At 36.5% G+C, this 15,714-nt stretch overlaps 1 protein-coding gene across 1 annotated transcript in view; it reads left to right on the plus strand.

Moving 5' to 3' along the window:
- Positions 1 to 15,401, plus strand: part of LOC127633492 (LLGL scribble cell polarity complex component 2-like) — a 34,824-nt gene extending 19,423 nt beyond the window's left edge. Inside the window, 15 exon segments of the mRNA XM_052112642.1 lie at positions 2,229 to 2,382; positions 2,533 to 2,637; positions 4,179 to 4,471; positions 5,735 to 5,879; positions 6,056 to 6,074; positions 6,077 to 6,205; positions 7,281 to 7,397; positions 8,508 to 8,674; positions 8,765 to 9,026; positions 9,162 to 9,324; positions 9,452 to 9,480; positions 9,989 to 10,036; positions 10,473 to 10,515; positions 10,613 to 10,674; positions 14,548 to 15,401. Of these exon segments, the coding sequence (XP_051968602.1) occupies positions 2,229 to 2,382; positions 2,533 to 2,637; positions 4,179 to 4,471; positions 5,735 to 5,879; positions 6,056 to 6,074; positions 6,077 to 6,205; positions 7,281 to 7,397; positions 8,508 to 8,674; positions 8,765 to 9,026; positions 9,162 to 9,324; positions 9,452 to 9,480; positions 9,989 to 10,036; positions 10,473 to 10,515; positions 10,613 to 10,674; positions 14,548 to 14,552 (1,741 nt within the window). The 3' untranslated portion in view covers positions 14,553 to 15,401.
- The last annotated feature ends 313 nt before the right edge of the window (positions 15,402 to 15,714 follow it).

The raw sequence follows: 15,714 nt of genomic DNA on the forward strand, positions 1-15,714 counted from the left end.
ATTCTAAACCTGTTTGACTTTTTCCCATGGAGCACAAGAGAAACAGGCTGAAAAACAATTTGAGCTGTAGCAGAGGTCAAAATTTTAAGTTACATTTACCTTTAAGGGATTTAACAGATCCACAGCGAATTCTCAGGACCACATGTTCAAAATTGACGCGTCACAAGAGATCTAAGGCTGTCAATCAATAAAGAAGTTAATCAAGTTACTTGCGTGATATGCTGATTAATCACATTAATTAAGGAATATTCCGGATTCAATTGACAGCATTTGTGGCTTAACGTTAATCGCCACTTAAATTAATTTCGACTCATCCCTCCTTTTATTTGTAAAAAGCAAAAATCTGGTTTAAAGTGAGGCACTTACAATGGAAGTCAATGGGGCCAATCTGTAAACATTCAAATACTCTTTCAAAAGTATAGCCACATGATGTAAACTATGTGTGTTAACAGGATTTTAGTATGATAAAATTTCTCATCACATGCAATTTTACAAATTTGTTGCTATGACATCATAATACTGTAAGCACTAAAACCTTAAAGACTTTCAAAACAATGATTTATTCAACTTTACAGCTCAAATAATACATGAGTTTTAACATACTAATTAATTTAAGTGCTTTTATAAAATAATAAGCTTCACATTACTGCCTTTAAACCATCCAAAAATTGTCCCCATTCACTTCCATTGTAATTGTCTTAAATGTTACCTTGATTTTTCTTTTCCTTTTTTAAGATGAGGGACAAGTCTAAATACATTTTTGCGGTAATCAACATTATGCCACAAATGCTGTTGATTAAGCATAACTTGTATTAAACCCGGAATATTCCTTTAACCATATACAGTATCTCACAAAAGTGAGTACACTCCTCACATTTTTTTACAATATTTGATTATATCTTGTCATGTGACAACACTGAAGAAATGACACTTTGCCTCCATGCCCAAGAGGGTTAAAGCAGTGCTGGAAAATAATGGTGGCAACACAAAATATTGACCCTTTGGGCCCAGTTTGGACATTTTCACTCAGGGGTGTACTCCCTTTTGTTGCCAGCGGTTTAGACATTAATGGCTGTGTGTTGAGTTATTTTGAGGGGACAGCAAATTTACACTGTTATACAAGCTGTACACTCACTACTTTACATTGTAGCAAAGTGTCATTTCTTCAGCGTTGTCACATGAAAAGATATAATCAAATATTTACAAAAATGTGAGGGGTGTACTCACTTTTGTGAGATACTGTACATCAATATTTCCTGAGAAAGGCCCCCAAATAAAATAATTCAATATATAATGATTAAATAATTAAAATTAATTGTATTTAAATGATTCTTAATAAATATATATATATATATATATATATATATATATATTTATTTAAATTCATTAACGTACATTTTTGAGGCAGCCAAGTAAAAATGTATGTGGCAATACAAAAAATAGCTTAAAAGTAGCTTTAGAAGGCAATATAGGCTATTGTATACTTCCATGTCATTGCTCATAAGTCTATCATTGGCCTACAGTCCACAGCAATCCATTTTGCAATTGGATTTGTCAATCTGTCCAAAGTAGACTTGCAGTATTATAAGGGCTTTTCAAAGGACACAAGTATGTACACTTGTCTGATGGATACTTTTGTGTCAAATTAAACATAGTTTAAAACATGTCTCAAGACCCCTGCTTTTTGTTTGAATGCATTTTTGTTTCCTCATCCTATGCTGTCTGCAGTCAGTGTGGTTTGTTTTCTGTTTTATGGTCCAGGGGCATGACTCAATGTGTAAATCTTTTTAAAAAAAAATTTTTTTTTTGTTCATTAATCAAACTGAATTTACAACAGTCCTAGTGAGAACCAATAGCGTTTCCCATTATTGATGCACATATATGAGAAATGAGAGCTAAAATGGAGGGAAATAGTTTCAGCGAATAACAATTAAAATTTTAGACTTCACACACTAGTGTGTTTTTATAGTGTCTTTTTTTTTTTTAGCTTGTCATGTCACAAAAAAAAAGTGCAGCTTGAACAACGTACCATTTCCTTTTGTATGACAGAATTTTAATTTTTTGGGGGAACTGTTCCTTTTAGGCATTGCAATATCTTGTCTTGTATGTCTTAGAATTCCACAAATTCATTGGAAGAAGAAAGTTACAATACCCGTAAGGAATGACAGTGGACAGATTAATCTCACCTTTCACTTTTAATTGTTTCTGTAACCCTCTTCCTCCTAAAGGCATGAAGATGGCACAGTGCGTTTCTGGGATGCCTCAGGGGTCTGTCTTTACCCCATGTACAAGCTCAGCACAGCTGGAGTCTTCCACACTGATGCTGATCCAAACGATAACATGAACCAGGGCAGTGAGGGAGAGTGGCCTCCATTCCGCAAGGTTTGGCTGATAAAAACATCTATGTGACTCGCACACTACTACTTAACATTTTCCTGATACAAGTCAACATTTCATTCATTGTGTTGTGATTGGGAAGTTACTTGTAATTACTGGTTTTATAGCTTGATTTTCCTTATCTATGTACATTAGGTGGGCTGCTTTGACCCATATAGTGACGACCCTCGACTCGGCATTCAGAAGATCCACCTGTGTAAATACAGCGGATATCTGACAGTGGCTGGAACCGCAGGACAAGTGAGCTTTTCATATGGACATGTTTTCTTGTATCTCTAGTTTCAGAAGTGACAAACACCGTTCACAACCATATTTAAAACATATTCTATACTGGTTACAACACAGAAATTGTACCATTGTTCAGTTTTTACATAAACACCGGGCTCCATGAAATTATTTGAAAAATTATTTATTATTGACTTATTTGCTTATTTTGGCCTATAAAGGTTTTATCTTATCAGTGCATCCAGCTGTCACGGAAACTATCTGATTTCTCGTCTTTTTAGCTCTAATGATTTAGCTGCACATTAACAATCCACTACACATCATGTCCATTAGGAAATGAGTTGTGCTTTGGTAAAGAGCTTCTTTTCAGGATCAATAGCTCTCTTTGTCCGTTCACTGAACTACATGAGAGGTTTCTGTACTGTTACACAAATGAACAGGGAGCACACAAAAATTTTTGCCATGATTTTAATGTCTGAAAAAACAATTGAGGATTATAAAATATGTAATTTATTGGTTTTGGATCACTTTGTCCAATATGCTTATTGACTTTGAACTAATGCCTTGGCTATTTCTGTCAGTAGCCTTGTGAGCACTGACTTTTCAAGTTAAAAGATTGGCTATGTTAGCACAAAGGTTGCACAGTTTTGCACACATTCAATTTAGTGTGTAAATGAGGATGTCTGAAAGTCCAGATTGATGATGTAAAGAACCCGGTCAGCAGTATCAATCATGTCCAAAGTCATCGCTGAGAAATATGTTATACTGTGTCTTAGGGCTTCACGATTCTAGCAAAAATCATAATCTTCGATTATTGCCCATGATATTGTAATCGCGATTATTAATTGAGATTAAAATATTAAATTACCATGATGTCACAAAGCAAGCAAACGTGTGGTTCTTCAGGGTAGCACATTTCAATGGTGGATATGAGCTGCGCTCCAGTTCCTTTAAGCATCTTTTAAGCATTATATTGTATTGTATTGTATTTTATATTGTAATAAAGTTTAAGTTAAGACAAATATATATTTTTTTGATGGATATCTATGCCACCACGAGGACTTGGAGCGCATTGGGAATTGGGCATTCCAAATTGAGGAGAAAAGGGGAGAAAATCCACAAAAAAAAGAGAGTTGAACCAAAGAGAGCCTTTGCGATGATCTTCAGCCTCTGACGAAGTACTGCAGTGTCTAAAATTTAGCATCGTAGCTGTACAGTGTGACTGCTATTACGACAGGATGAGATATTCTGCTCCTCCCTCGCACCCGAAAGAAACCTCCCCCGCGTTTGCACCATCGCAACATTTGTGCCCAGTTATCACTCTACTCAAGCACTTTCAATGTTTTTTAATTTAATCTTTTTTCCATACAACAAAAGTGAATCATGACTTAGGCTCTCATTTTGCCTAGCATGTCCTTTTGTGTTCCATGGAAGAAAGTCAACCGGGTTTGAAACAACATGAGGTTGAGTAAATGATAGTTAAACATTTTGAAGTGAACTATCCCTTTAAATATATATGGAAGTTTCATGTCTCTCTCTGTTTTCCTCCCACTCAGATTCTGGTTTTGGAGCTGAACGATGAGGCTGCTGAGCAGATGGTTGAAGCTACAGTGGTGGACCTGCTGCAGGGTCAGGAAGGCTTCCGTTGGAAGGGCCAGGCACGTCTAGACATGCGGGAAGAGCCGGTGCTGTTCCCTGCAGGCTTCCAACCTTTCGCCCTGGTGCAGTGCCATCCGCCCGCGGTTGTCACGGCAATCGCTCTACACTCGGAGTGGAAACTGGTGGCTTTTGGTACCAGCCATGGATTTGGTCTCTATGACTACCAACAGAGGAATAACGTTATAGTCAAGTAAGAAGAAAATACTTAAAGATTTTAAATACCATTAAAGTTTTTTTTAAATAGCAAAAGGGCAGTTTGTAAGTGCTACAAAAACAAGCAGACTGGTAAATGGATAGCTTACCTGTATATCATCTGACTGGTAATGACTCATATCATATGCTTAATATCATAAAGCATATTAGGTTAATGCTGTTTTAGCAAGAATATGTTCTGTGTTCTGACTGGTCAACTTAAAAGCCTGATTTAAAGAATGTTCCTTTAAGTAAGGGAAGTCTTTATTATAGCTACAGTGTTGGTCATCATGGTGTATTTGTACAATTATACATTTCAAAGCAGAAAAACAGCTCATAGTCTGATTCACTTAGTTAGCAATAACACTTGTTAGGCTTTTCATTCAAAACTGTTCCTATTAAAAAATTAAAAAAAAAAATACATTGTTGTTTTACATTATTGCTAGAGCTGTCGGTTTAATGTGTTCATTTAATGCGATTAAGTAAATAAAAAATAAAGTGATTAAAAATATTAACACAGTCATGTCCTAGAACCGTAATTAGGAATATTCCTACCATTGGAGCAATTCAACTACCACCTGTTTTCAGCAGGGGGCATTAAGCGAAACTCCATTTGTAAAGGCAAGGTGCTTTTGTACAGACAACAAACCACACTCATGCTTGCTTGACACTAGCGGCAGCAAAAGCTTCAAGCTTTAAACTACAATTAACTTGACACTGTGTTTATGATGATGTAACTGAACCAAAGTGAGATGCTCAAATTGTCCGTCTGGCGCATGTGTACATTCTTAGAAAAGACATTATAATAATTCTATATTTGACAGACTGACAAATTCATTTGTGGAATGGATTGCTGTGTGGACTGTAGGCCAATCATAGGCTTATGTTCAATGATATGGAAACAAACAAATTCATAGCCCTTTACGTCACTTTTGTATTGTCTTATCAATATAATATGTATAATATTTATATATATATTTTTTTAAATATTACTAATTATATTATTATTTTAATATAACAAATTAATTAATAATTTGATCATTGTTATTTGTGGGTCTTTTTTTTGCGAATATATTTGATAAAATATCTGTGATTTAATTTGGGATTAATTTAATTAATTAATCGGTATTTCATGTAATAAATTTGATTACAATTTTTTATTGATTAACAGCCCTAATTAATACTTTAGAGTTGACCATACAAAGTATTCTTCTTAGAAAACTAAAATCAAGTGGGCTAACAGTTCATTGTTCATTTGCAGGTGCACCCTAAACCCAAGTGACCAGATGGCCATGGAGGGGCCGTTGTCCCGTGTCAAGTCCATCAAAAAATCCCTGCGACAGTCCTTCCGTAGGATTCGTCGCAGTCGGGTCTCCATGCGGAAACATCACACTAACGCTGCCAAGGTGCATGTCATCTCCCTTTTTCTTAAACATTTCAGTAATTTGTTACCACACTGTACAACCTAAACACAATACTATGCATCATGTAGTTATTTCAGTAGGTGTGATCAGCATTGCAGGCTTTATTGTTGCTAAAACTACAGTGATGGCTTAATGGTGAACACTGAATGTTTCTGTAGCTGCAGGAGATCAATGCGCGCTGGAGGCCGAGGCTCTGCAAGAGATGGAGCTTGCTCCTGTACAGAGAAAGATCGAAGCCCGTTCCTCTGATGACTCCTTCACAGGGCTCGTCAGAACACTATACTTCGCAGACACGTTCGTCAGTGATAGTGAGTTGCATTAACATTTTTAGAAAACTTGAAAATTTCAGCCAATTTTTTTATGGATTTGTATTTATTTATTTTTCTTTCTTTTTTTTTTTTTTAACATCCAACGCAATAAGTCAAGTCAACAAATCAAAAGTCAAGGAAATTTGTAAAATGTAAATATCTTAATTCCTATAGTGAATATTCTTTTATCTAGTTTTCCTCTGTATTAAGTTTATCTCATCATTATTTCTAAAATGTCTGCTAGATTTCACACTTGTTTAAAGTAAAACTTGCTCGCATAGTGATGTCTGATTTGTGATCAAATTGTTCATAGGCATAGGTTAAAACAGTTCACAAATCGGTCTGAATGATGCATTTGGAAATTAGTCTGAATCAAAAAGTTTTTTTTTTTTTTTTTAAATCCCATATCCAGTAACCACCAATGACTGAAAACATCGTCCCAGTTGTGTAGTGACTTTCTATTTTATGCTGAACACAAATTAAGATTTTTAGAAGAATATCTCCGCTCTGTAGGTGTATAGGTGCCAAAATTTAGATGCTCCAAAAAGCACATAATGGTATCATAAAAGTAATCTAAACGAGGCCAGTGTTTTAATCCATATCTTCAGACGTGATATGATAGATGTGGGTGAGAAACGGATCAAAATTTAAGTCCTTTTTTGCTTGAAATTACTCTCGCTGCCCAGTAGGGGGCGGTATGCCTGAAGAATGTTAAAGTGATTTGTTTCTCACCCACACCAAACATATCACTTCTGAAGATACAGATTTAACAACTGGAATTTGATGGATTACTTTTATGCTGATTTATGTGATTATGGACCTTAAAAATGTTGGCACCCATTCACTTGCATTGTATAAACCAATAGTAAACCAAAATAAATTCTTACAAAAATCTTCATTTGAGTTCAGCAGCTGAAAGAAAGTCATTCACATCTGGGATAGCATGGGGTGAGTAAATAAGATAATTTTCATTTTTGGGTGAACTATTCCTTTAAAAAGTATGTGAAGCCTGTAGATGATAGACAGCACATAAAAAGCTAGCAGAAGACATCATCTCATCTTCTCTTTTCCTCAGGTTCTCACAGTACACCCTCACTGTGGGCAGGGACCAATGGTGGAGCTGTGTTTGCTTACGTGCTCCGTGTCCCCTCAGTGGAACGGAGGATGGAGGATGCTGTGATGGCTCATCCAGGTGAAAAGGATATAATATATAAATTATATAATAAAATAAATAGTTCTAGTTTAAACCGGTTACAAAACCCTTGTAAAATAGTTGAAATACCCTTGTCAATTGTTACCGGACTACAATTGAATTCTATATTAATGCTCCTAGTTGCTCTCTGTTTGCAACTGTAAACTAACTACATTATTTTTGCAATTGTAAACAGCCTACAGTTAGGCTAATTAACCATATATACCTTGACGGAAGATTTTTAATAAATGTAATTATATTTTTGAACATTGGTGGTATTTTTGCTGCGGTGTACACAAGCAATAAGCCATTTGAAGTTTTGCATTAACGTGGTTGTTGTTTTTTTTTTGGTACTCCGCTTCACAACAAAAATAATGAACAGATCAATACATTTAAGTAAATGTCTGAATTAAACATACTGGACACTTTTGTCCATACCACATGCAAATGCGAGATAACGGGATGTAACAACTTCTCCAGTAAGTTTGATAGAAAGGCTTTGCAATGGCAAAATAGGGGCAAGAACTTCCTGTTCAATACAAAAACAGGGAGGGGCTTTCTTAAGTGGAAGCGACGGAAATGCCTTGTTGATGAGAGAGGTAACCGGAAAATGGCCAGCCTGGTTAGAACTAACAAGTCTAAAGTAACTCAGATAACCGCTCTGTTCAATTGTGGTGAGAAGAATATAATCTCAGAATGCTATTCTGAGATGCTGGTTGGCGTTGTTTTGGTGGCACAAGGGGGGGACCTATTAGGCATATTATTAGGCAGGTGATTTTAATGTTGTGGCTGATCGGTGGATAACTGCAGACAGTAAATAATTTGCAAAAGTGTGGCAAAAAGCACTTTTAAAAGAAATATCGGTGGTCGGATCGGTATCGGCCGATCACATTGTTCAAATATCGCTGATTGGCATTAGCCTCAAATTTCCTGATTAATGCACCACTACCTAACAACACTTAACCGTGGTAAATGTTAATCAGCCAGTGTTTCTGGTAGCTTGTTGCTTTTTTTAATACCCACACATGCACTCAATGCCCTACAATACACAGCATTAGAATTCGTATCCAGACAGATCTGTTATAAAAAAAGTTGCTTCTCCGTCCATAGCTAAAGAAATTCAGCTGATGCATCGCGCTCCAGTCGTTGGTTTAGTGGTTTTGGATGGGAAGGGGTCCCCTCTACCTGAACCCCTGGAGGTGGCCCATGACCTGGCTCGCAGTCCTGAAATGCATGGTTCCCACCATTTATTGGTTGTGTCAGAGGAGCAGTTTAAGGTGAGGATTTGCGGTGCGCAACATAATGACTATCCGCTTTTCTATCCTATCATAGATTGTATGTTTTACAATGTGTCTGTTTTTACACAGCTGTTTACATTGCCTAAAGTGAGCAGTAAGTCAAAGCTGAAGCTAACAGCGGTCGACGGCTCTCGTGTGCGGCGGGTGGGTGTGGCCTGGTTTGGAAGTCGGACCGATGAGCAGTTGGAGAGCAGTCTGGTGGTGCTCACCAATCAGGGCGAGCTACACGCCATCTCTCTGCCCTCCATAAAAATGCTGGTGCACTATCCTTGCATACGAAGAGAGGATGTCAGTGGAATTGCATCCTGTGTCTTCACCAAATATGGACAAGGTAAGAAACGCCCTTTTACTCACTTTAATCTCTTTAAAGGTAAAGTGCACAATTTCTGCACCATTAGCATCAGCAAATAAAATTACAAGCAACACAGCTGTTAACTGTCCAACTTTCTGTTTTGATTGTCTTTAGGTTTCTACCTGATCTCTCCATCTGAGTTTGAGCGGTTCTCTCTTTCTACCCGCTGGGTAGTGGAACCACGTTGTCTGGTTGAGGCTCCCCTTCAAATGAGATCCAAAAGCCCATCAAGTCCCATACACAGGGACCAACCAGATGGAGTGTCCACAGAACACAGGTCTGTGTAGTTGTCAATGACGAGCTGTTGCTTATAGTACTAAGGGTTCAGAATTTACTGACCCTTTTATGTTGTCAGGAATTGACATAAGTGGGTTTACTGATGTTTGTGTTTGATGTCTTTGCAGGAATTTCAAGAGAGAGAGTGAAGGATATGGTAAAGTTTATTGTGCTTTTAAGTGTCAGAGATTTTTTTTTTTTTTGTGTGTGTGTGCAAGCTAAACATCAGTACTAAAACATGCATGATGTCAATGCTTATTGAATGCTTCACTATGTTATTGTACAACAAGAGCTCAGTCTGCGCTTAAGAACACAATCTGTAATTGATGAGGGGTGCCATGACAATCCTTAGAATTAACTTGGAGGCTATATACAAAAGTAAACATTTTAAATAATATATGCTCTGCAGAAACATACAGCTACTACATGGTAAAATACAGCCTTCAATTGCAGTTGGAAATATCATAATTTCAATTTAACTGGAATTTATCTGTTGCAATGAAGGCAGATCTACAGTATATTATATGGCATTAAATTGGGTTTTTTTGAAGGTCATTTGTTTTCACTTATGGCCTGCCAGATGCAGCAATTACGGATTGTTTGCAAGCTACTTAAAAGCGTTTGCATGCTTGCGCAAAACTGATCAATGTGCTTGTGTGTTCCAGACAATTCTGCTAGCCAAGTAATGGAGCATGCTTTGCTCAACGATGAGAGTGAGTACATGAGGAATTAGACACAGAATAAAAGACAAGTTAAACATTTTAGAACAAGAAACTTAGTCAAATGTCAGATTATCTGTATTGTGCTTGCTGTATATGTTTTGTGACATGCAAATGTGCAATAATTGGCTCATGTTTCCAGTTATCATGGCCAGTTCTGTGCAGTCATGTGTGTGCATGATGATGTGTAACACTTTCATTTGTCTGCACAATAATATTCTTGTTTGTTAATATCTTTGCAATATTTTAAAGAATTTGTTGTCTGAACACAGAAAAATTACTGTATACAATCGATTACTGAATTCTAGTGAGGGCAGTGTTTGCTGGAATATGGCTGTCCATTAGCTTGTTAGTATTTACAATGTTCTTGTAGCGATTTGAGAGGAATACTTTTGAGGATTTGTTTGAATAACAACTTGCTCTAATACAGGTGTGCTTCAGGAGATCCAAAAGTCCCTAGAAGGAGATCAAACGTAAGGAATTTCATTAATTTTAGATCATATTGCTTTATTAATATTCTTAAATGCTGGTTTACCTTTATTAATCTGCCATTTGTTTTTTTTTTTAAAGGATGTTCTTAGAGAACAATCTGAAGACTAAGCCAAAAGCAGGCAATTTGCTGAGCAATGGAGGCAAGTAAATTCTTCAATGTATCCATAAATGAAAAAGTTACATGAATGTTTTACTTAGACATTTTTTTTAACAATACTCAAATCATTGTAGTACGTTAGTCATTTAAAGCAAGTGAAAATTTGCATAAATTGTAACTAGCCTGTCGCAGTTTATTAAATTAACTGTGATCATTGCGCACTTTATATCCCAATCACAAATTTCCTCCCCCAAAAAAGAAAATAATAGTTATAACAATAAGAATAATAATTGAATATAATAATTAAAACAACAGTACGACTGGAAAGTGGACCAAAAATAAAAAACATTTTGCAGTGTTATTCTTTTTATATTATTTTACATATAAAAATATTTAGATGACATTATGTGAGTAAAGACAAATTAAATCGTTACTTGCAATTATTTGTACAGTGCATTTATAAAGTATTCAGACCCCTTCATTATTTTCACATCAATCTACACTCCATAGTCCATAATGACAAAACACAAACGATTTTTGATAACTTTGCAAATGTATTAGGAAAATATGAAATCTCAGTTTTTTCTTTTTAAGTATTCAGACCCTTTGCTAGGACACTTGAAATTTAGCTCAGATGCACCCCATTTCTCTGGATCATCTTTGAGATGTTTCTATATTTTAATTGATGTCCACCTGTGGCAAATTCAATTGATCGGACATGATTTGGAAAGGCACACACTAGACTTGCCACGGTATCATAATTTTCACACTGGTGCGGTATTCATGTTCAAACTGACTAACTCTGGTATTACCACTGGTTGAACACTATATAGGTGGTACTATTGGGTAATTTTCGTTAAGCATTAGCCTACACTATAATGCAAGGCATCTTTATTTCAAACTTTAATTTAACTAAAATTTCAAATGAATCTGAAAAAATTGAATGTGCAATTAAAATGTGTGTTCAACTTTTTGAAAGATGGCTTTTCAACAGTTGTGAAGGGTAACATCTCTTTGGCAATGAACAAATTTTATCATTGTCCGGGAAAATACATCACTTATTGTGGGTTGTTGCGTGTTTAATGTTGGTGTTTTATTACCTTTCATCCCAGTACCCCGTTTAGCTGCTTCAGAAGTGTAATGACTTTGAATGTGTGAATAAGTCTTTTGTTTTTTTGTTGACTGGGAAATATGTCAAATATGTTCACAATATTTTTATATAAAAATAAATTATAATAATGTTATATATATATTTATAATCACAATATCCAATTACAACGTCAACCCCCCCAGCTGAGGGATCGGTGAATATTCTTGCTTTGGTTTAAGTTTTTCATTTTTTCAATACATTATTTGAATGCAAAATCACTAAAGTCATTTCGTTTGAAGTACAATTTAAATTTAGATAAGAAATTAAAATAATGAAGTGGTAAAAAAACACTTATATAACCACCTTTCCATTTAACTGTCAGGCAAGTATCCGTCTATGATAACGGTGGAAAATGACTAATACATATTAAGATCTAAAAACAATTCTAAATGTAAACATAATAATTAAAATGATGACAATCACTGAAGTATAAATCATGATTTGAGGTGAACGTGTTTTTGTATTATTGCATGATTTAATCTATGTATCGGCTATATATAAAGTGACCCTGCAGAGTTGCTCTCACACCGAACTGCTCTATGGAAATAAAGCAAACTGAACTAGAAGCATCTCCAGAGCTGAGATTTGAGGTAATTTACAGCATTCTTATAGATGATACTATTCTTGCAAAAAAAATCAGAAGACTGAAAGAAAGAGTGAGAACACTTTACATACGCGTGTTACACGAGACTCTATGCCTCTGAACACAAAGCACGACAGACATGCGCATGGACGAATTTTCTCTCATCTGTTCTTAAATATATAATAAAATGTGTTTCTTCAAGCACGTGTCTGTGTCTAACAGCATTTCTTGTGTTCCGAATCCGAGACTTCTTACAGTTACCCATCATGCACATTATATTCGCTACCCTTAAGTAAACTCTTCTGTCAGTGTGTAATTTGCTGCCTGTGTAATTTGATACATTAGATTATTCATTCAGGTTCATTTAACATGGGTCACAAACTCTTTTAGGCAACTATTATTTAAGGCTATTCTGTTCATTAGGCTATTGTATTGATATTGGAAGTTCCATTCATAATGTTTCCACCAGTATAAAATTTCACACCAGTGTTGTCCCTTGTACCATGTAAAACCGGTAATGCCCTACACCATGGCAACACTAGCACACACCTGTCTATATAAGGTCTCTTAGCTGAAAATGCATATCAGAGCAAAAACCAAGCCATGAGGTCAAATGAACTGCCTGCAGAGCTCAGAGACAGGATTTTGCTGAGGCACAGATCTGGGGAAGGCTGCAACAAAATTTGGCTGCATTGATGGTTTCCAAGAGCACAGTGGCCTCCATAATCCTTAAATGGAAGAAGTTTGGAAGATCCAGGACTCCTCTTAGAGCTGGTCACCCGGCCAAACTGAGCAATCGGGGAAGAAGGGCCTTGGAAAGAGAGGTGACCAAGAACCCTATAGTCACTGGTTGAGCTCCAGAGATCATGTGTGGAGATGGGAGAAGCTTGCAGAAGGACAACCATCACTGCAACACTCCACTGATCTGGGCTATATGGCAGAGTGGCCAGATGGAAGCATCTCCTCTGTGCAAGACACGTGAAAGCCTGCTGGGAATTTGCAAAAAAGCACCTAAAAGAAACCATATTCTCTGGTCTGATGAAACAAAGATTGAACACTTTGGCCTCAATTCCAAGCGTCATGTCTGGAGGAATCCAGGCACCGCTCATCACCTGTGCAATACCATCCCAACGGTGAAGCATGGTGGTGGTAACATCATGCTGTGGTGGAGTTTGTCTGCGGCAGGGACTAGCAGGGTTGAAGGAAAGCTGAACGCAGCAAAATACAGAGAAATCCTTAATGATAACCTGGTCCAGAGCACTCAGGACCTCAGGCTGGGCCAAAGGTTAACCTTCCAACAGGACAATGACACTAAGCACACAGCCAAGACAATGCAAGTGTGGTTTAGGGACAACTCTGAATGTCCTTCAGTGGACCAGCAAGAGCCCAGACTTTAACTTAATCGAACATATCTGGAGAGACCTGAAAATCGCTGTCCACCGATGGACCCCATCCAACCTGACAGAGCTTGAAAGAATCTGCAGAGAAGAATGGCAGAAAATTCCCAAATCCAGGTGTGCAAAGCTTGTTGCATAATACCTAAAAAGACTTGAGGCTGTAATTGCTGCCAAAGGTGCTTCAACTAAGTACTGAGTTAAGGGTCTGAATACTTATGTCAATGGGGTATTTAAGTTTTTTTCTTTTGAATAAATTTGCAGTTATCAAAAAGCTGTTTTCCTTTGTCATTATGGGGCATTGAGTGTAGATTTATGTGAAGAAGAAAAAAATTGTAATAATTTAAACATTTTAGCATAAGTCTGCACTAAAACAAAATGTGTAAAAAATTAAGGGATCCAAATACTTTACCAATGCACTGTATGAAAACTAGTCATTAGACAAAATGTAATAATAATAAACAAATGGTACACTATGGATGATTTCTCATTTAAGTTTTTGTTATAAATGAACAAAATAAGATTAAGCCATTTATAAAAAATAAATAAAACCGATAAAAACAAGGTTCTTGCCTCACCCGGAGTCACTACTGCAAGCCTGCAATAAAGAATTGCATTCAGAGCTTTCTGGTTTGATTTGGCTGGAAACTTCAGGCAAGACGAAAAACTATTCCTCTGCAAGTAACTTGTGATTTTATGTTTCGACCACAGATGTTGATTGAATTGCATATTGTATACTTTGCTTTGAGCTTTATGTTCATTGCATTTTTGACTCTGTTGTGTCCACAGATTGAGCCTTTTATTCCCAGTGCCTGAATGAATCTGGATCCTTCATTCCAGAGTTGCTTATGAGCTGAACACTACTGCTAGTACCACTACTGAGAATGCCTTGCCCTGGAGAGAGACATCTCCTACTCAGAGCTTCTGCACTCAGGGGGAAGAGAAAAGAGCGAGGGAAAACCACATGTGCCGGCTAAAACCAATCACTGTATTTCTACCCAATTCTTTTCATGCTGACCAATCACTGTTCTCACCACCAGCATCCATCTTGCAGACTGCTGTGTGCATTTGCACCCTATCAAACTGAGCAAAAGCAGTGGAAAAGACAATGGAGGATGAGGACATTTTTTAAACTTTTAACTTAATTTTAAATGAATGATTTTCTTTTATACCAGATTAAGGACTGCACATAAGGTGTATTTTAAGTAGGAAAAGATGTCAATCGCTGACAATTTAGGGTAGGATGACAAGGCAACATTAGGACTTGCACAAAGTTGCTGTTGAACCACATATGAAACGCCCTACTGACTATTTCACAAGAAGTAGTTTTGCCTTTTCCCCTGTCCACACCAATGAGATCAGTGGGTAGAAAAAAGTTCTTAAAGGTACTTTGACACTACTGTGTAGTACATATGCTGTAGCTTCTAGGGTGTACATCTTTCTGAGGGGCTAGGTTTTTTTATTTCATTTGATGTAATTTAGGAATGTAATTTTTAAGATATTGTAGTCATGATGTTTTAATATATGTGTATGAAAATCTGTACTGATTTTAACAGTGGGTTCGTTTTATGGAGGGCTGTATTTTCTGATCTAAGGGAATATTTTGGTACTGTCTCGAATGCTTTCAGCGGGTTTTTTTTTGGGGGGGGTCTAGAATATATTTTTGTAGAGACATGATTATGTATGAGAAAAACACTAATTATTATCCTTTGTAACTTCACACTACAGTCTTCGAAGTAAACATTTTTCACAAATTTTTGTCTGTACTGCTTTCATTTCAGCTCTTTTTGTATCTGAGTTGTAGTTAAGAAATGGACTCATGGATCATGAAAGAATGCATGATCAGGAACCGTCTGTAGCACTAGCTTTATTAAGTTAAAGATGATTATTTGGCTTTATGGATTTTTTAAATATATAGAAAGCATATTCAAGTCAAGCAAGTTCAGTTTGTTTAAA

Source organism: Xyrauchen texanus, chromosome 40 (assembly GCF_025860055.1).
Source record: "Xyrauchen texanus isolate HMW12.3.18 chromosome 40, RBS_HiC_50CHRs, whole genome shotgun sequence".
Classification (NCBI taxonomy): domain Eukaryota; kingdom Metazoa; phylum Chordata; class Actinopteri; order Cypriniformes; family Catostomidae; genus Xyrauchen; species Xyrauchen texanus.